The following is a 15555-nucleotide window of genomic DNA, read 5'->3' as shown; positions in this document are numbered from 1 at the left end:
TTTTGACTGTTCCTTTCTTTATCAGTACATCTTGACTGGATGGTTATGATTTAGTTTTTAAAATCCTTTTGGTACATTAAAAATCAGAATAATTTGGGCCTTCAGCTACACAAAAAATTGTCAGACAGTGAATTTATAGCAGACATATTACTGAAAAATGACTTTTTTAGTTGCTGGTCTACAAGACGTTGGGTCTGAGAGTGCCTACCCACACATCAAGTCTACATTTAAACAACCAAGTAAATCTGCAGTTAGATGTACAGTTCTCAAGATACATCTGTGAGCAACCTGTTGGTCATTTTCCAAATTGCTTATCCGCAGTAGATTAAAGTACCGGTAATAATTATTACTACGGCACATTGGTTAGACGTCTTTGGCGTGTATGTACTGGTGCCTCCACAAGTAAAAATACTTTTATTACCTTTTAAGGCGCTCAATTATTTCCGCACTGTGTGGGAAAATATTTGCTCTATTCAGCAAGAAAACAGCAGTGTGTGTGAACTGAAAAGAATGAAAACGGTGACGTTGCAGATGACTTGAACAGAGAAACGACAACATACTGTACTGCAATATCCTCCCCCTCCTGGCCATGCGTGGAAGTGATCCCCATCACACTGGACACACGCTCGCAACACCCGCGCGCACACTCACGGTGACGCGCACTCCTTTAGTGGAGTGTGAGCCGTGACGAGTCCCACAGAGGAGCTTTCCTCTAGACCTGCGTCAGACGCACGTCTACTTTGTGTTTTTGTGTCGAGCGATACGTGTGACATTTGCTTTAATGTCGATGTAATTTTTGCACGGTTGAGGCTGGGAAGCCAAGTTTGAGCATTTTAGTGGAGGGCTCACTTGGCTACTTAACGCCACAGGTAAGCTAGTTCATCTACTAGAACTTTTAAAAAAGTAAACATCTAATTTAACTTATCATCTTCTTCCAGGAGTCCCCCTGGAAGGAATTGGCCGCGGATTAGTACATTTCGACGCTGAGGCTCGACGAGACAAGAGAGGGGGGGGACTTTTTTTTTTTTCCTCCTTCAGTGCGACTTTGCGTCTTTCCTCGCCTGCAATCGTCCCCAGAAATGGTGGGGCACCTCCACTTGCAAGCGATGGATGAAAGTCTCAAAGGAAAGAACCGGGAAGGGCTGCTCGACAGCCCGGACTCGGGGCTGCCTCCCAGCCCCAGTCCGCCCTTCTGCTCCCTCTCTCCTGCTCTCATCGAGCCGCGCTCCAGCAGCTGTGCGACGCCCGTAGAGAACCAGCAGCAAGCGGCCTGGAAGAAGGACTCGAATCGGGAGGGCAAACTGGTAAGATGCAGCCATCATCATCGTCATCAACAACATCTTATAGTAGCGGAGAGCCGCCATGGCAAATAAGGCTTCCTCAGACCTACATTTACAACCTAAATTGTTTCATGAAATTGTATTCATTTATTCCCAACTTTATTCTCTTCATTTCGTAGATTTTTTCTTTGCTGCACAGTTTCCAGTAGCTACATGTATGTGGATGTTATGTATATCGGTGGTTCTCAGAAAATAGGGTCCAGACGTGTGACATGAAAGACAAACTTGTTCGAAACCAGGTGAAAATGATAATATACTCGTGAAATCAAACCCTTTGTTCGCAAGAGATTGTTGAATGTCGTGGTCTACTCCATTGTTTCGTAGTGGAGCACTTGGTGCCTGAGCACCAAGCACTGAGTACTCAAGTTAAAAAAAAAAAAAAACAACATCCCTCCATCCTTATTCATAAAAACAATCGTCCTCTGACCCGTCCGTCCTTGTCCTTTTAAAGCGCTTCCATCCTTACATTTCGTCAGCCCGTCCCCACCCCCCAACCCCACAAAAAAAAAGGCCATCTATGATGCCAAGACTGCTAACGCCAGAGTTTCATAATTCATAGACATTATTTAAAGCTCATTAGCTGGTTAACTTTAGATACACACTTACCGGCTGGGAGTATCGTGAGTGGATTGAATTGTTTACAACTGTTTCAATGTTAACACAGATAGCATTTAACTGCCCACACAAGTGGTTTATTGCAAAACTTTTATAAAAATAATTGCTGAAAAATAACGCAATGTTATTTTAGGAGGACTTCCACTTCCGGGTTGTAGCTTTAAGTGTATGAGAGATTTTTACGCTCTAGACTTGTCCCGGACAAGGACATACTTTGCTTGCAAAGGGATAAGGTATGTACTAATGTTAACAATTACCAAAACAAAATTGCTATCCACCTTTTCCCTCGTCAGTGAAATGGGCATCTTGTGGTGTAATCCATGGTATTACATGCGTTGAACCACTAGAGGGCAGACTATGCCTGTGAGTACAATGTTACTGCAGGGAGCGCACATGAAAAAGAGAAAAAAGGACTCCAGTGTTGTGCAGTCAGTTAATAAAGGCAACTCTGTGATATCAGAGACCAGTGGTCTTTCTTTTTAAAAGAACAAAACACATCAGTCGGTACTTGACCCGGTTAGGGACGACTACAGGGACGAAGGAAAACCCAATGCTTTCCTTAGTCCGTCCTTTTTTAAAAAACGTCTCGTCCTCTGTCCACAAAATGGGCGTCCGGACGGAATGCCTATCTGTACATTAACAGTCAAAGATGACGTTTTTTCCTGGCGACGTATTATCACACTATGGACAGCGACTTGATTAAATGGTAGTGTGTTGCATTGATATTTTGCTAGTTTAATGGTAACAACTGTTTTTGAAACGGATGCATTCTAAGAATATAAAGGTTTCTTATTTACATGGGTGTGTTGGCGTGTCAGGAAGAGGAAGTGGCCGCGACGGCTATTTTGCACCACTCTAAATACATTCACACCAAACGACAGTTGATTGTTGATTTTATCCCTGCAGTATATTTGCAATATTGTAAGCGGTGAAATCTGGTGATTGATTGTAAAGGGAAGAAAATAATGACTCTTGAAGTGTGTCAGTGTTTGAACATCAGTTTGGACCATACTTTCTGAAAACCACCCATATATGTATATATTTTGTATCTAATCAGATTTCAGCCTCTGTGCTGCCATGTTAATCCAATCAGCCCACGGCCTTCAGAATCACAGTCGTGCTGGCCAATTTAATTGAAACTATACAAGCGAACACGAGCAATCAGATCCATTTCCAATTAGAGCAAGCCGGCCCTCGATTACGTTAGCATTTTCCCATCCTCTTAGTAGTCGGTCAGAGCAAAACATGTGATATAGTATTACCATAAATCAATATTTATTCTGAGCTGCTTTTAGATGATGTATTTTACACAAGTATGTGCTGTTTTTGTAGAGTATTGATGGTTTCTATGATTGCATGGATGAGATTTTGTGATACTATTATGAGTTTATAGCACTGGATGAAATCATCGTCCATTAGGTGTAAAATTTGATTGTCCAGAAACAGATCTTCCATCTGGAAGCTCTCTCTCTCTCTCTCTCTCCCTGACACCTCCCACTTCTCATGTTGAGGATGCCACTGGCTCAGGAATCCTTAGAAGTTAAATGCCTGCATGACTTACTGCATCTGACTTAACTGGTTTTATGGGGGATCCAAAGTGGGACCCAGTAACCCTCCCAGTTTCATAACGTGCCGTATCAGTTGCAGAAAGTGTAGCCATTGTTGCCTCCTGTCTTTTGGTGTCCGCCAGTAAGAAATGCTAGCAATTGGTCAGGTCAAGTCTGTCTTCATCACTTTGCCTCACAGTGTTGTTGTGCATAAGTCACTGTTGGTATAGCAGCACATTTGCTTGCCCCCAGTGCAGACAGCCGGGGTTCGCCTCCCACTCATTAACGGTGTCAATGGGAGTGTGAATGGTTGGTGGACTGGTCATCAATTAGTCACAGGGCACATAGTGTCCGCCTTTTGCCTCGAGTCGGCTGGGTACAGGTGATATACTACAAAACATTACGTGAATGCTGACTCATGTGTTCAGCCGTTGTACATTAAAAACAATGGGAAAAGCCAGCATGCGTCTTCCATTTTCACCAAATCAGTCAACATTTAAGTGGAAGTCGACCCAACCATATATTTTTCCAGAATATGTTCTATGCAAGCCCACTAGTTGAAAAACAGCGTTCTGATAAAAATTGCATTTGTGGAGTATGAGTTAAGCAGCAAAATCTAGCCATTTCAGGGGGCGGCCATTTTGTAACTTCTGTCGACTGAAAATGACATCAGTTGCTCAGGGCTCAGATAACGACCAATCACGGCTCACCTGTTTTCTGAGGCTGAGCCATGATTGGTTGTTATCTGTCATTTTGTTGCAATGTTGCAATGTCATTTTCAGTCGACAGAAGTGACGAAGTGGCCGCCCCCTGAGCTAGCTAAAAACGGGTGGATTCCTCATATTCCACAAACGCAATATTAATCAGAATGCCATGTTTCAACAAGTGGACCTGCATAAAACATATTCTTGAAAAAAAAATGTTTGGGTTGACTTCCTCTTTAAATAAGTGGAAAAGATCCACTTTTTTTATTTTCAAAGCACAGTGGACGACATAGCCATCGCGACTGCTTTATTCTTGTTGTCCCGCAAGTCTCACCAGCTACCGGACCATCGAGAAGCACAACAGCTGCTTGTGAATTTCGCAGCCTTCTCTGTGTAGATGATTGTAGCTTGCAGCATGTCATGAGGCACACCTGTGCAACATCCGCTTTCCGTACCTTTTAACACGGAGCTGATCGGCGTCACCCACAAGTACGTTTAGCTCACTGTTTACTGCTCTGTTTCAATCGTGGAGACTTTTGGTTCCATCTCCAAGTCCGACAGAGGTCACTAAAGCTTTTTATATTTCTGTTTAGACTAGTGGGTCTGAATAGAACATATTCTGGAAAAAATACATTTGGGTTGGTTTCCCCTTTAAATATACAAAATAGAAAAAAATTATATATCCAAAATGTTGGACGGACATTTCTTGTCAGGCAGGTCAACATAGTAATGACAGCATGATGTCAAGCATCAATCAGATTGATATGATAGGGTCGTATTTGCATTGTTTGTCAGGTTTGCTATGATGTGCTGTACTTTATTTACCAATACCATCATAAGTCCTGAATTCGATTTTTTTTTCGCACTTTCTCCAACAGTTGAAGTAACGAACAGCAAAGGGTGATCTGCAAATTTGGACAATGAGTGTCATATTTTCAGAGACAGCAAAGCTGCGCTGTGGCACAAATGCTGCCGTATTGTCATTTTTGTACCAGCGCAAGGCGTTTGCTATTTGGCAGACCAGTCTCTGCCAAGCACGGCGTTGCAGCACAGCGAGGGTGTCCTTGGAAATGCGCCCGGTGAAGTGACAATTCGGTGGCAGAAAGTGTCTAAACTCAGGTCTGCTCAGACCATGTCTAAATACTCTCGCAGCTGGTCTAACGTGAGTTTGGTGAATTTGATCGGGTCACAGCCGTACTTGAGCTCGAGTTGTTTTGTCTAGGGCATTACACTTTCTCTTTTTTTGCTTTGCACATCTGTCATACAGCTGAGCTGTCTGGGTTCAAGTCTCGCAAGTTTTCTTTGTCTTTGGGTTTTCTCCCAGGTACTCTGGCTTCCTAATTAGAATCCTATCCCAGCTGACTTTGGGCAAGCGATGGGGTACACCTTGCACCGGTCACCAGCCAATCACAGTACACATAACGAGCAACTGCATTCACACCTACAGACACATTTGAGATGCATTTTTTTATGGTTGTGGAATGAAGCTGGAGTACCTGGAGGAAGACCCACGCAAGCACGGGGAAATTATCTATACTCAGCACAAGAAGTCGAGATTGGAATCCCAAACCTCAGGCCTCTGAGGCAAACGTACTAATCCGACTTGTCGCCCAAAGTATGAATGTGCCCCATCAAAAGAAAACCAATTTTTGAAATATATATTACAACAGTGAATATATTACACAATCCTATTAGATTTCCCGAAATAGTTGGATTGATATTGCAGCTTGATGGTGTAGTGTAACTTGATAATAGGGCTGGGGGAAAAAAATGCTACCTTGGCTAAGTGACTACAAAAATTAGTAGACAGAAAAGTTTTGTCTCGAAACTATAATTAATCGTTAAAAACGATGTTTGTACAGCCCCGGACCATGTTTGGCCACTCTCCATTTTTTCGCACAGAAATTTGTTGCAGACGCACACATTCAGTCAATGGGACGGGAAATGGGAAAAGGTGCCTAAGCTTTGGGGCGGCTTTAAACTAATAAAAGGACAAAAATAAAAGTTTCTGTAATCACCACGGTGTTTGTAGATTACACACTGTGGTGCAAGGGTCACCAACGTGCTGTCCGCTGACACCAGGTAGCGCCCAAGGAGCACATGAGTAGCCCGTGGGCCTGTTAGGAAAACTGAGATTTATTTTAAAAAATAATAATAATGATAATAGTAAGTGTGGCATATTGATATTGAAAGGGGACAGTGCAATTTCACGTAACACATGAAACATCATGGTTAAAAAAAAAAAAAGCCAGAATTAGCCAAAAGCCCCCCAAAAATCATAAAAATGCAGTTACAAAAAATACATATAAATAGCAAGACACTAAATCTTTCAAACATTTTACAATATACATTATAACAAGTAATTAACAATAGTTAAGAGGCACACAATAAAACTCACAATTCTATAACCACATGAAGACAATGACAGCACAGAAGTGCTGTCAAATGTAGTTATTTTTGGACCATGTGCTCAAATTATTATTGAAGGCCTTGTAGTTGGTTTGTCTCCTAACCTCTTCTGGTATTCTGTTCCATTCCCCAGCACCTCTTACTGACCACACTGACAGACTAAAAACACTCTTGTGCAGAGAAATTGCGCAGTCACCTCTGAGAGAGGCACGAATGAGCAGCTCACTCCTGTCTCTTCGGCAGATGAATTGGGCCAGGGGAACTGGGGCGAGGCCATTCACTACCTTATAGGGATGTAACGATTCACTCAAGCCTAGATTCAATTTGATTTTTCGATTTTCAGTTCCCGATTTTCGATTCCATTTTTTTTGAATCGCTATCCTGCTTGTCTCTGTGCGCCAGTGTGGTGCTGCAGCTCTTCGCAAACGCAATACATGATAATGTTTGGCGCATGCGTGTCAAGTAGGTCTCCCACAAAATTTCGCTTCTCGACTAAGAACCAATAGTAGTGCTGAGTGGCACTAATACTAGTATGAAGCTACCTATAAATATTAAAAAAAATACTTAAAACATATTCCATTTTTTGGACAAAGTTTGTAGACGGAAACAAAAACAGAAACCCATTTAAAATGATAGGCGGACTGGCCTATAGGTGATATTTGGTCGGGCCAGACAAAAAGGCGACCGGCTGAAGGCGGAAGGCGATAAACGGACTGGGAAATTTGTAGTGTTCATTTTTACACTGATGCTGCATGCAGCTCACGCTATTGTACTTTTTAAGTATCCTAGCATTCAACGAGCTAAATCTTTGTCACAGTACATGGCATTACTGCACATTTGCATTTTCAATTCAATCGTAATGGCCGGTTAAACTTATCTGGGTGCAAACTGGAGCTTCTCTTCTCTGGAAGCTAACTTGGCTTAGCATAGCTTGCTACGCCGCTAAACTCTTGAGAAGAACAAAAAGAAATAAAGCATTCATCAACTGTGTGCAGGTCAGGGAGTTTTGGATGAAATACTTGATAGGATAATTCATTCTAAATAGATTAGAGCAGCCTACTTGATAACTCCAATAACTAAATATTGGATGTTGCTTTTGCAGCAGACCGATACTCAACATTGTAATCCCTTTTTTTCTTGCCTGTGCAAGATGCAGCAAGACATATTTGATCAGAAATCCTCTCCAGGTCACTCCCAGTATCCAAAAATCTGGAGAACATGTCTGCGCAGGTTTATGTGGCCTTTAAAAAGGTCTGAAGGAGGCCTCGGAAATGCTGTTCTGCATCCCGGGATTGTTGTGACATTAGCCTGAGACGCACACGCACGCATCCACTAATCCTCTGGAGGTTCAAACTTGCTGAACGTTTTTGCTTTGTGGTTTCCATTTTTAAGCGGATTCCTGATCGTTGCTTGTCTTCGGCTTCAAGAATCAAACGTTTCCCATCAGAAAAGAGTCCCTTCTATGCAGTGTGCATGTCTTGCAGCACAATGGGGGGGGGGGGGAGCCTTTTGTTCACTAGCGCTCATGTTTGACCCCCCCTTTCCAAATCTATTTTGGAGTTGTTTTCATATGCCACCTAAGAACAGTCGTCAAACTATTTTGAGGCATGGGGCTTGTTAGAGGCTGTTGCATAAGCGTTTGTTGATGAGCCCTCATTTCTAAATGCAACGCGGGCAAAATGCTCAGACTGTCTGTCTGACTGCCTGTCTGTCTGCCTGCCTGCCTGCCTGCACAGCACTTGACAGGGATGCGACAGTCTTCTCAGCGTGCCACCGCCGATGTTCACATAAATGTCTCGATGGCTGCAGGTGGGAAATGTTTGAGTTGGCTTGTCGACACTCGGCGGCTCGCCGTGGTTCTTTGGACGCTGCGGCTTTGTCAGCAGCACACTGTTTGGCTGGGCATGAACGTGCTTCTTCCAGGACGGGTCCATTCTTTGTGTGCATACCGGGCCTTCTTCCTGGAGGCCTCCTAACTTCCACTCAGGTGTTTACTTTGCACAAGATGGAGCGCACACACATTATGGAAGGACAGTGAACCCCCATTTATCATAGGGGGTATATTCCAGACACACCCGCCATAGGGGAAATTCTGCCATATAGAGACCATATAAAAATACATTGATACAAAGTGGTTTTATTCCTCCCTTTTCAACCCAACCATTATAATTTCTGCGAGCAAAATAATGTTAGCTTTTTTTTCTCGCTGCTCTGTGGGAATGACTTGTTGAGATTGTGGAGCTTTTCCGCCTCTTTTTGCAGACAATTACACAGTGTCTCTTTCTACGTGGTGGCCATGGCCACCCCTTGTTACCCTCTGGCCGCCCACACATCCAGGGAAAGATTTTCATACCTGTGACATTTCTGCCGCAAGTCATTGACAGTAACTTGCGTATTTTAAGAATACACTTACAATTGATCTAAATTGAAATTGTAAAGGATCTGCATTCAGTAAAAAACACCTCATTCTCACAGTCAACGTTGATTAAAATCATTAGTTTATACTTTGACATAAACGACCATAGCAAGCAAACAATAGGGCGGAGACGCCATCGTTTATCATACCATCCACAGTCACAGTTTCATGAAATCAAATGCACACGTGTCAGTATTGCACTCACACTCATGATATAAGTAGAAACAAACCCAATTACAAAGTGTGAAGAATGAACAGATTGTTCTCTCATTGTGTTTTTTTCAATATGATTTGAATGAATGAGCCACTGATCACAGTTTGCAAAATGCCGTCAGCCATCTGCGACATTTGAACACTCTTGATTGGCTGTTCACTAGCAAATCAGTGCATGAGATGGAAGTAGACGGCGAGAAAGCAAAAGCAATGGCAAAGAAAATGTGTTGGGAAATGAAGCTCAGCAAAACACGGCCTTTTATTAAGACTTGTCCCTGCTTGTATTGTGAGAGTAAAAAGGGGTGGATTTTGCCGCTTAACTCGCATTCCACAAAGGCAATATTAATCAGAATGCCGTGTTTCACCTTGTGGGCCTGCTGGGAACATATTCTTGAAAAAAATATTTTCGGGTTGATTTCCCCTATAAATTCAGACTTGCCATTATACTGCCAAACCCCATTAAAATAACAGTCGTTTAAATATCTGCGATGAAGTGGGGGTGCAAACACTGAACCTCAACATAGCGGGGGTTCGCCGATGACGACGACGACGACGACGGTTCAGTCGTGAAAATTCTTCTAAGAAGTGTGCGCACGAACATTGCGCACAGCTGCCGGTCCCTAACATTCAGACGGCATCGGTAAGACGAGCCGGTGGCACTGATCTGCCGTGCCCTTGGCCTCTTCTCGCCCGCCCGCCCGCCCGCCCGTTCGTTCCCCGTCCCGGCATGTGCGCTTAAGTGTGTCCAAGCCGCAGCATGTGACCGCCTCGCACTGTAATGTGAGAGGAGCCGGCCAAGCGCTCAGCTTCGCGTGGCCCGAGCAGGCCCACATGCAAAGGCGGCCATCGATCACAAGTCCGGCTGCAGCGTCTGTGACGGCGCACGTTGCAAGCGGATTAGAAAACGCGCCGCGTTAGACCGAGTTCAATCAGTACACATTCTCATGCAGTCATTTGAGCAGATATCCTTCAGATATTTCTTGGCTGACGACCATCTGCACAAAGTGAGAAGTCAGAAAGAAAAAGAGTACGTGGCATCCACCAGAGGCCAGATTTAGTCATACTCTGGCAAAATTTTGAGTTCAAGTGAATATTTTTGTTTGGTAGAACTTTTAGCCATAAAAGATCCAGAAATCCACTTTTCTTTATGTTGTGTATTTTTTCAAAATGCTCTAATTCAAAAAGTATTCGTACCGAAACGACTTTTTTCAACACATGTATAGCCGATGTTCTAAATGTATAGGTGATTAGATGATAGTATATGTTATTATGATACTCAATAGTGACAGCCCTAACACCCATTGAACAAATACTAATGAATTTTCTCTCAAAAAGTAGCTACAGTGTAGTATCCCCGAGGTGCCTTGAGGTCAAGGGAGAAGTCAGCACATTCAGTTTGGTTTTATTTGAAAAAAAACCAAAAAAAAAACCTGTCAAACCATAAGCCGGCGAACATGGTTCGTACAATGTACTCCATTTTTCCGCGCATTCCTAGGGACAATAATTAACCAAACTATGAGATTAGATCCCATCCAGCAAACTGTTTGAATTTTGAATGTAACATAAAACGTAAGCCGACAGATCGAAAACAGATGGTAGATTTGTAATCATACACGTTTAAGGGAGATTTGTATCTTCAGTGCTATTTTTTTTTTTAGCAACAAAAAAAGAGCACGCAACAGCTAGACAACACACTTGAGCCATTTTGAGTGGACACGTTACATTGGATCTAACATTGCAGAGATGTGCCGTGTGCAATTAGGAGTCTCTTGACGAATCTCATGTGTGGCCTGGCGCTTGCGGCCATGTGGGCACAGAGCAGTGGAAGCATAGCACTTTTTGTGCGGAGACTCAACATCTGTACCGCACACTATCTTATAGATGTGGGCGGGGCTCTTGGTCTGGCTCAGCTGTAGTGACAACTACAGAAAAAAAAAAAAAAAAAAAAAGGGCGCACAGTTAGAAACTATCTTTGTGAGTGAATTAGATGAGAATAAAGCAGGAATTTACTTAATTGGTGTTGCCTCTTAATAGAGAACTTAAATGTGGGATATATTTGTCCAACCTGATTTAATGCAAGTCAAGTTGAACTTGCTAATCCTCAAGCACGTGCATGTAGCACACTGCTTAGTGCTGGCCAATTGAAACCACGCACTGTGCATTCCTCCATGTGGACAGAAGATTTCTAGAATCCTTGTAACACGTTGAAGCCCAGAACACAAGAATGTTGAAGCCACACTTTTATAAATATTATTTGGTTAAATATTTTAAACTTGGGAACGTCCGAAATTAATGGTCATGCTTATGAACGGATGATAGGAAAGTTTCGTTTGGAATATGATACACTCTAAAAACAGTTGGGTTGAAAATGTCAAAAATGGACCGTTACACAAATTTGACCCAGTTTCTTGCATTGTTTTGTACAAAACAGCCCCTTTTTGGTGTTGTTTTGTACAAAACTACCAATTTTGGGGTTTTCTGCAAAATAACCAAGAATGATGTGTCAAATTTCCCCAAGTTGTGGATCGGCCCATTTTTTGATCCAAAATTGTGTTACCTTTAACCCAGCTGTTTTTAGAGTGAACCTTTCCATTAAATACTCTTCATTTCCAAAATTCCCCATCTTAGCTTCCCATGGAAATGTACTGGAAATGTTGCAGCCCTTTTCAACTGTAATGAAAAGTAAACGCGGTTGGGCCTGCGGCGGTTTTAATGGAGGTCGCCGGCTCCGCTCGAGCATGCTGAGCTCTTTGTTTGCGGACATGTTAGCATCTCAGCTCACAAGGCTTCCTGGCTTCCTGGCTGTGATGGTGACTCTTTCCTCTCCCCAGCTGCCTTACCTGCTGCTCAACAACACAGGACCAGACCCCAGGACTCGCATGTATCCTGTCTTCTACGGGGAGAGCATCGAGGTTGACCCAAAGCCGGAGCGGCAAGTCAAGTAAGCGACGTACACACGAAACGAGGACATTTGTCCCAATCTTCCCGTACTCAAGTGTAACGTCTCCTGCAGGTGCACGTCAGCGGTCCGCTACGATTCGGACAAGCATTACCAAGACCGAGTGTACTGCATCCCCGTCCCCACGCCGACTATGTACAGCGAGACGGTGGTGACGGTGCCCAACTGCACCTGGAGGAGCTACAAATCCCAAGTGTACCTGGAGCCGCGGCAGAAGGCCATCGGCTACCAGAGCACCACCATCGTGTACCCCAAACATGCCAAGAACATTTACCGCACCACGCTCACCTACAAGGCCACGGTTGCACGCCGCTGGTTCGTCTCCAGAGTGCAGCTGGAGTCCAGCGAAGATTCAAGTCCCTGTATCATCTACACAGAGGACCTGTAGGCCCACACATGAGCTTCTTGTTGTTGTGTGTGTGGTTTTTGTTTTTTTTAGGACTTGAGGACAGCATATTAGAAGGGCAACACAAGATAACTGGAGTAACCCTTTGTTCGTTCATCTCGTCTCACCCCAGAGGAAATCTTTCAACTTTGGACTGGTGCAGTTTTTCAAAAGGGTCCTGTTGCACCGCATTGGCTAATGTCTTACTATTTAAAGAGAGCGAGAGGTGACAAAACACCTTCGCTCCTGCAGGATGGACTTCGGTGAAAAGAGTCATTCGAGTGCGGACAAAATTTCACAATGAAGAGCTGAGGATTTAATAATGCCAGCAGGTGCAGACTTTGAAATTACAGCTTCATTGCACTTGTTTCCTTATATGAAAAGCATCTTGTGTGTGTGTGTTGGGGGGTGGGGGGGGGGGGGGGGGGGGGACGCATGCGCTTGAACTATTGGACCAAAGTCAGTCAACAGCCACACAAGCTGCCCATTGATTTACCACACCCATTTTCTCACTGTATTTATAGTTGACTCAATTGTAACAAGGCATCCTATTTATTCAATTATTACAATTCTACACTGAAGTATTAGTGCCACACCGAGGGAAAAAAAAACTGCAAGAAAAAGTATTTGTCACAGCATGTCGAGGAGGGAACCACAATGACTGAAATCTCTTATTGGGGTGGTTTCACGATCTAGATGTGTTTTCAGCAAATATTTCATATCACTCAAATGTATGGCAGGTCTGTTGAGAGAAACTGGTTGCTGTTTGTGTTCAAAGACTATTTTTTTGCCATAACAGTGTGGTCTACTACTTTGTACAAATACAAAACAATAAGAATAGCTTCAGTAAATGACACACTTAAGAGTTGTGTTTTTCACCAGTTTCAATTTTTGTTCTCATGATGAAGGTAAAGTGAAAGTGAGAGGATCCGGTTTGACCCCAGGTGGACACTAAAAAGTTTGTCGTGTTAATGAATCTTATTCGGTCTTTTCATAGTCTCAACTGCATCGCCTAATCCAAAACCCAAGTTCTTACCACGATAAAGTTCGCCATTTGATGTATATGGGAAATGTTGAAAATCAATTTTTTTCCTCTTGCAATTTGCCATCAAAGCAATTAGTTAGCGTGATTTACAAATGTTTTTTACCTGCAAAAATCATTTAGCTACTGTGCTATCTAGCTACTAGCTACCTGTGCGTGCAGCGTTGCTATCTTACAACCGGTAGTACCAGGTAGGTCGAACTTTTTGAAATTCTAGAAACAAAAGTTTACGTTGTCTATTGAGCAAAGCAATCCTGGAGCTTGTGAATGAGTTAATGGCTGGCTGGAGTCACAAGGAGGAGCCATGTCACATCAACTCTTCCATGTCTTTGCGTCTGGGCCATTTCAGTACACTTGATAGCTGGCCTCCACCAGTTTTTCCATTGTGCTGTGCTATCCTGAATTTTAAATGTGAGGTAGGATGGCAGATCCATCCATTTCACATTGCGTGCAATCGGTTAAAAGTAAGTGAACACACAATTTTGGGCCCGCTATTTGGAAACTTAGCAAATCAGGCTCCAAGGGGCAAAGCCAACAATTCAGAGTAAAGAGACTTTAACACATCAGATTCTGGATTTCAAAACTGCTTAACTGAAATCTGATTTGTTTGCAATCACTGTGGGAGGAAGAGATTTAAATAACTTATGTTCTATTTAATTTTACAAACGTGTACACCTGATTTTCTTTTTTTTTGTTACCTTTACCTGTCAGTTTAGTCGCTTGAAAAAAAGCCTGCAGAGGTGTGGAAGCCGTACAAGTGGTGCATGCCAGGATTAACCGAGGGGAGAGTATGTTGTGATTAAATTGATGGCAGTTTCAACAGTTACTCTAAATCAGATATTGGGCTGTGGAAATGACTAGGAAGATTTCACAGGGAGAGGTCAGGTGTCGATGGTCAGCGAGTTAAGTGTCATGAGAAAGATGAGAAGAGCTGGTTAGATGTGAACTTGTTAGTACTTTGCTGGTTTCATGTGAGATCAAGTGTTTCCCAACATTTGATTTTGTTACTGTAAAATAGTTTCCTGATGTATATGTGGACGTGAGGCACTTCATAATTCTCTTTATATTTTTGTACGTCAGCCGGTGTTCCTGTTCTGATCTAATTTAAAGATGTATATTGTAACTGAATAATAAAAAAAAAAGATTCCTATTTTGGACTAGAGGTCATTTTGTGATTTTGGAAAAAATAAACTTCAAACAGGATACAAAGAGTTTCCTTCCAGACTTCTCTACTGTGATGTTCTTTGTTGTAAATACAAATTGAAAGAATTTTATATGTGCTAATCAACACAAACAATAGCGAAACTGATCGTTTTTTTTTTTTTTAATTTCTTCCATAGCATGCCCTCCATTGGTCCAAAGGTGTGCGGTCGGAGCTGATTGCATGCGCACAAAGGCATGTTCTGAAACTTGGGTCATGTACTTTGAAGTTTGAAGGGAAAGGGTAACATGAGCTATAATATATACGGTATATATTTAAATCAGGATTAGAACATAATATTTCACAAGCTGTTCCCAAATGCTCTTCATCTGATCTACCAGAGCTGGATCTTTTTCGCAAGGTAGACTGGGCAAAAAAAATCAGTCTCTAGATGTGCAAAATGGATGGAGACATTGCTAATACTTTTGCAAGGCACTGCACGCTTTTAGAAAGGCAGTTAGTTGGGCTGGATGTAAAATAAAAAGAGAGCCCTGACCTCAACCACAAGTGGTACGAAGCAGGACATGTTGTTGTGAGCCAGGCCTAACATTTTCCAGACAATGTCCCAAGAGTGGCATCTGTTGAGTTTTCAAAGAATCGTCGGCCAGTGACGAGGACGAAACATGCAAACGTAGAATTATGACGCCACCTAGTGGTACTTAACCTTCAATTGCAGCACTACTGTCCACTTCACACCTTATAATAAAGTGACTCCAAGACTGAA

At 42.8% G+C, this 15555-nt stretch overlaps 1 protein-coding gene across 1 annotated transcript; it reads left to right on the top strand.

Moving 5' to 3' along the window:
- The first annotated feature begins 667 nt into the window (after nt 1-667).
- Nucleotides 668-12982, top strand: rflna (refilin A). Its single transcript, XM_086031060.1, has 4 exons — nt 668-869; nt 939-1304; nt 12076-12185; nt 12258-12982. Exons 2-4 carry the CDS (start codon nt 1080-1082, stop codon nt 12589-12591), a joined length of 669 nt encoding a protein of 222 aa, XP_085887186.1. The 5' UTR covers nt 668-869; nt 939-1079; the 3' UTR covers nt 12592-12982.
- The last annotated feature ends 2573 nt before the right edge of the window (nt 12983-15555 follow it).

The sequence above is a fragment of the Filicampus tigris genome, chromosome 5 (genome assembly GCF_054856515.1).
Source record: "Filicampus tigris isolate MCC_2025a chromosome 5, RoL_Ftig_1.0, whole genome shotgun sequence".
NCBI lineage: Eukaryota > Metazoa > Chordata > Actinopteri > Syngnathiformes > Syngnathidae > Filicampus > Filicampus tigris.
The sequence above is the reverse complement of the archived record's forward strand: the minus strand, read 5'-3'. Positions and strand labels throughout refer to the sequence as shown.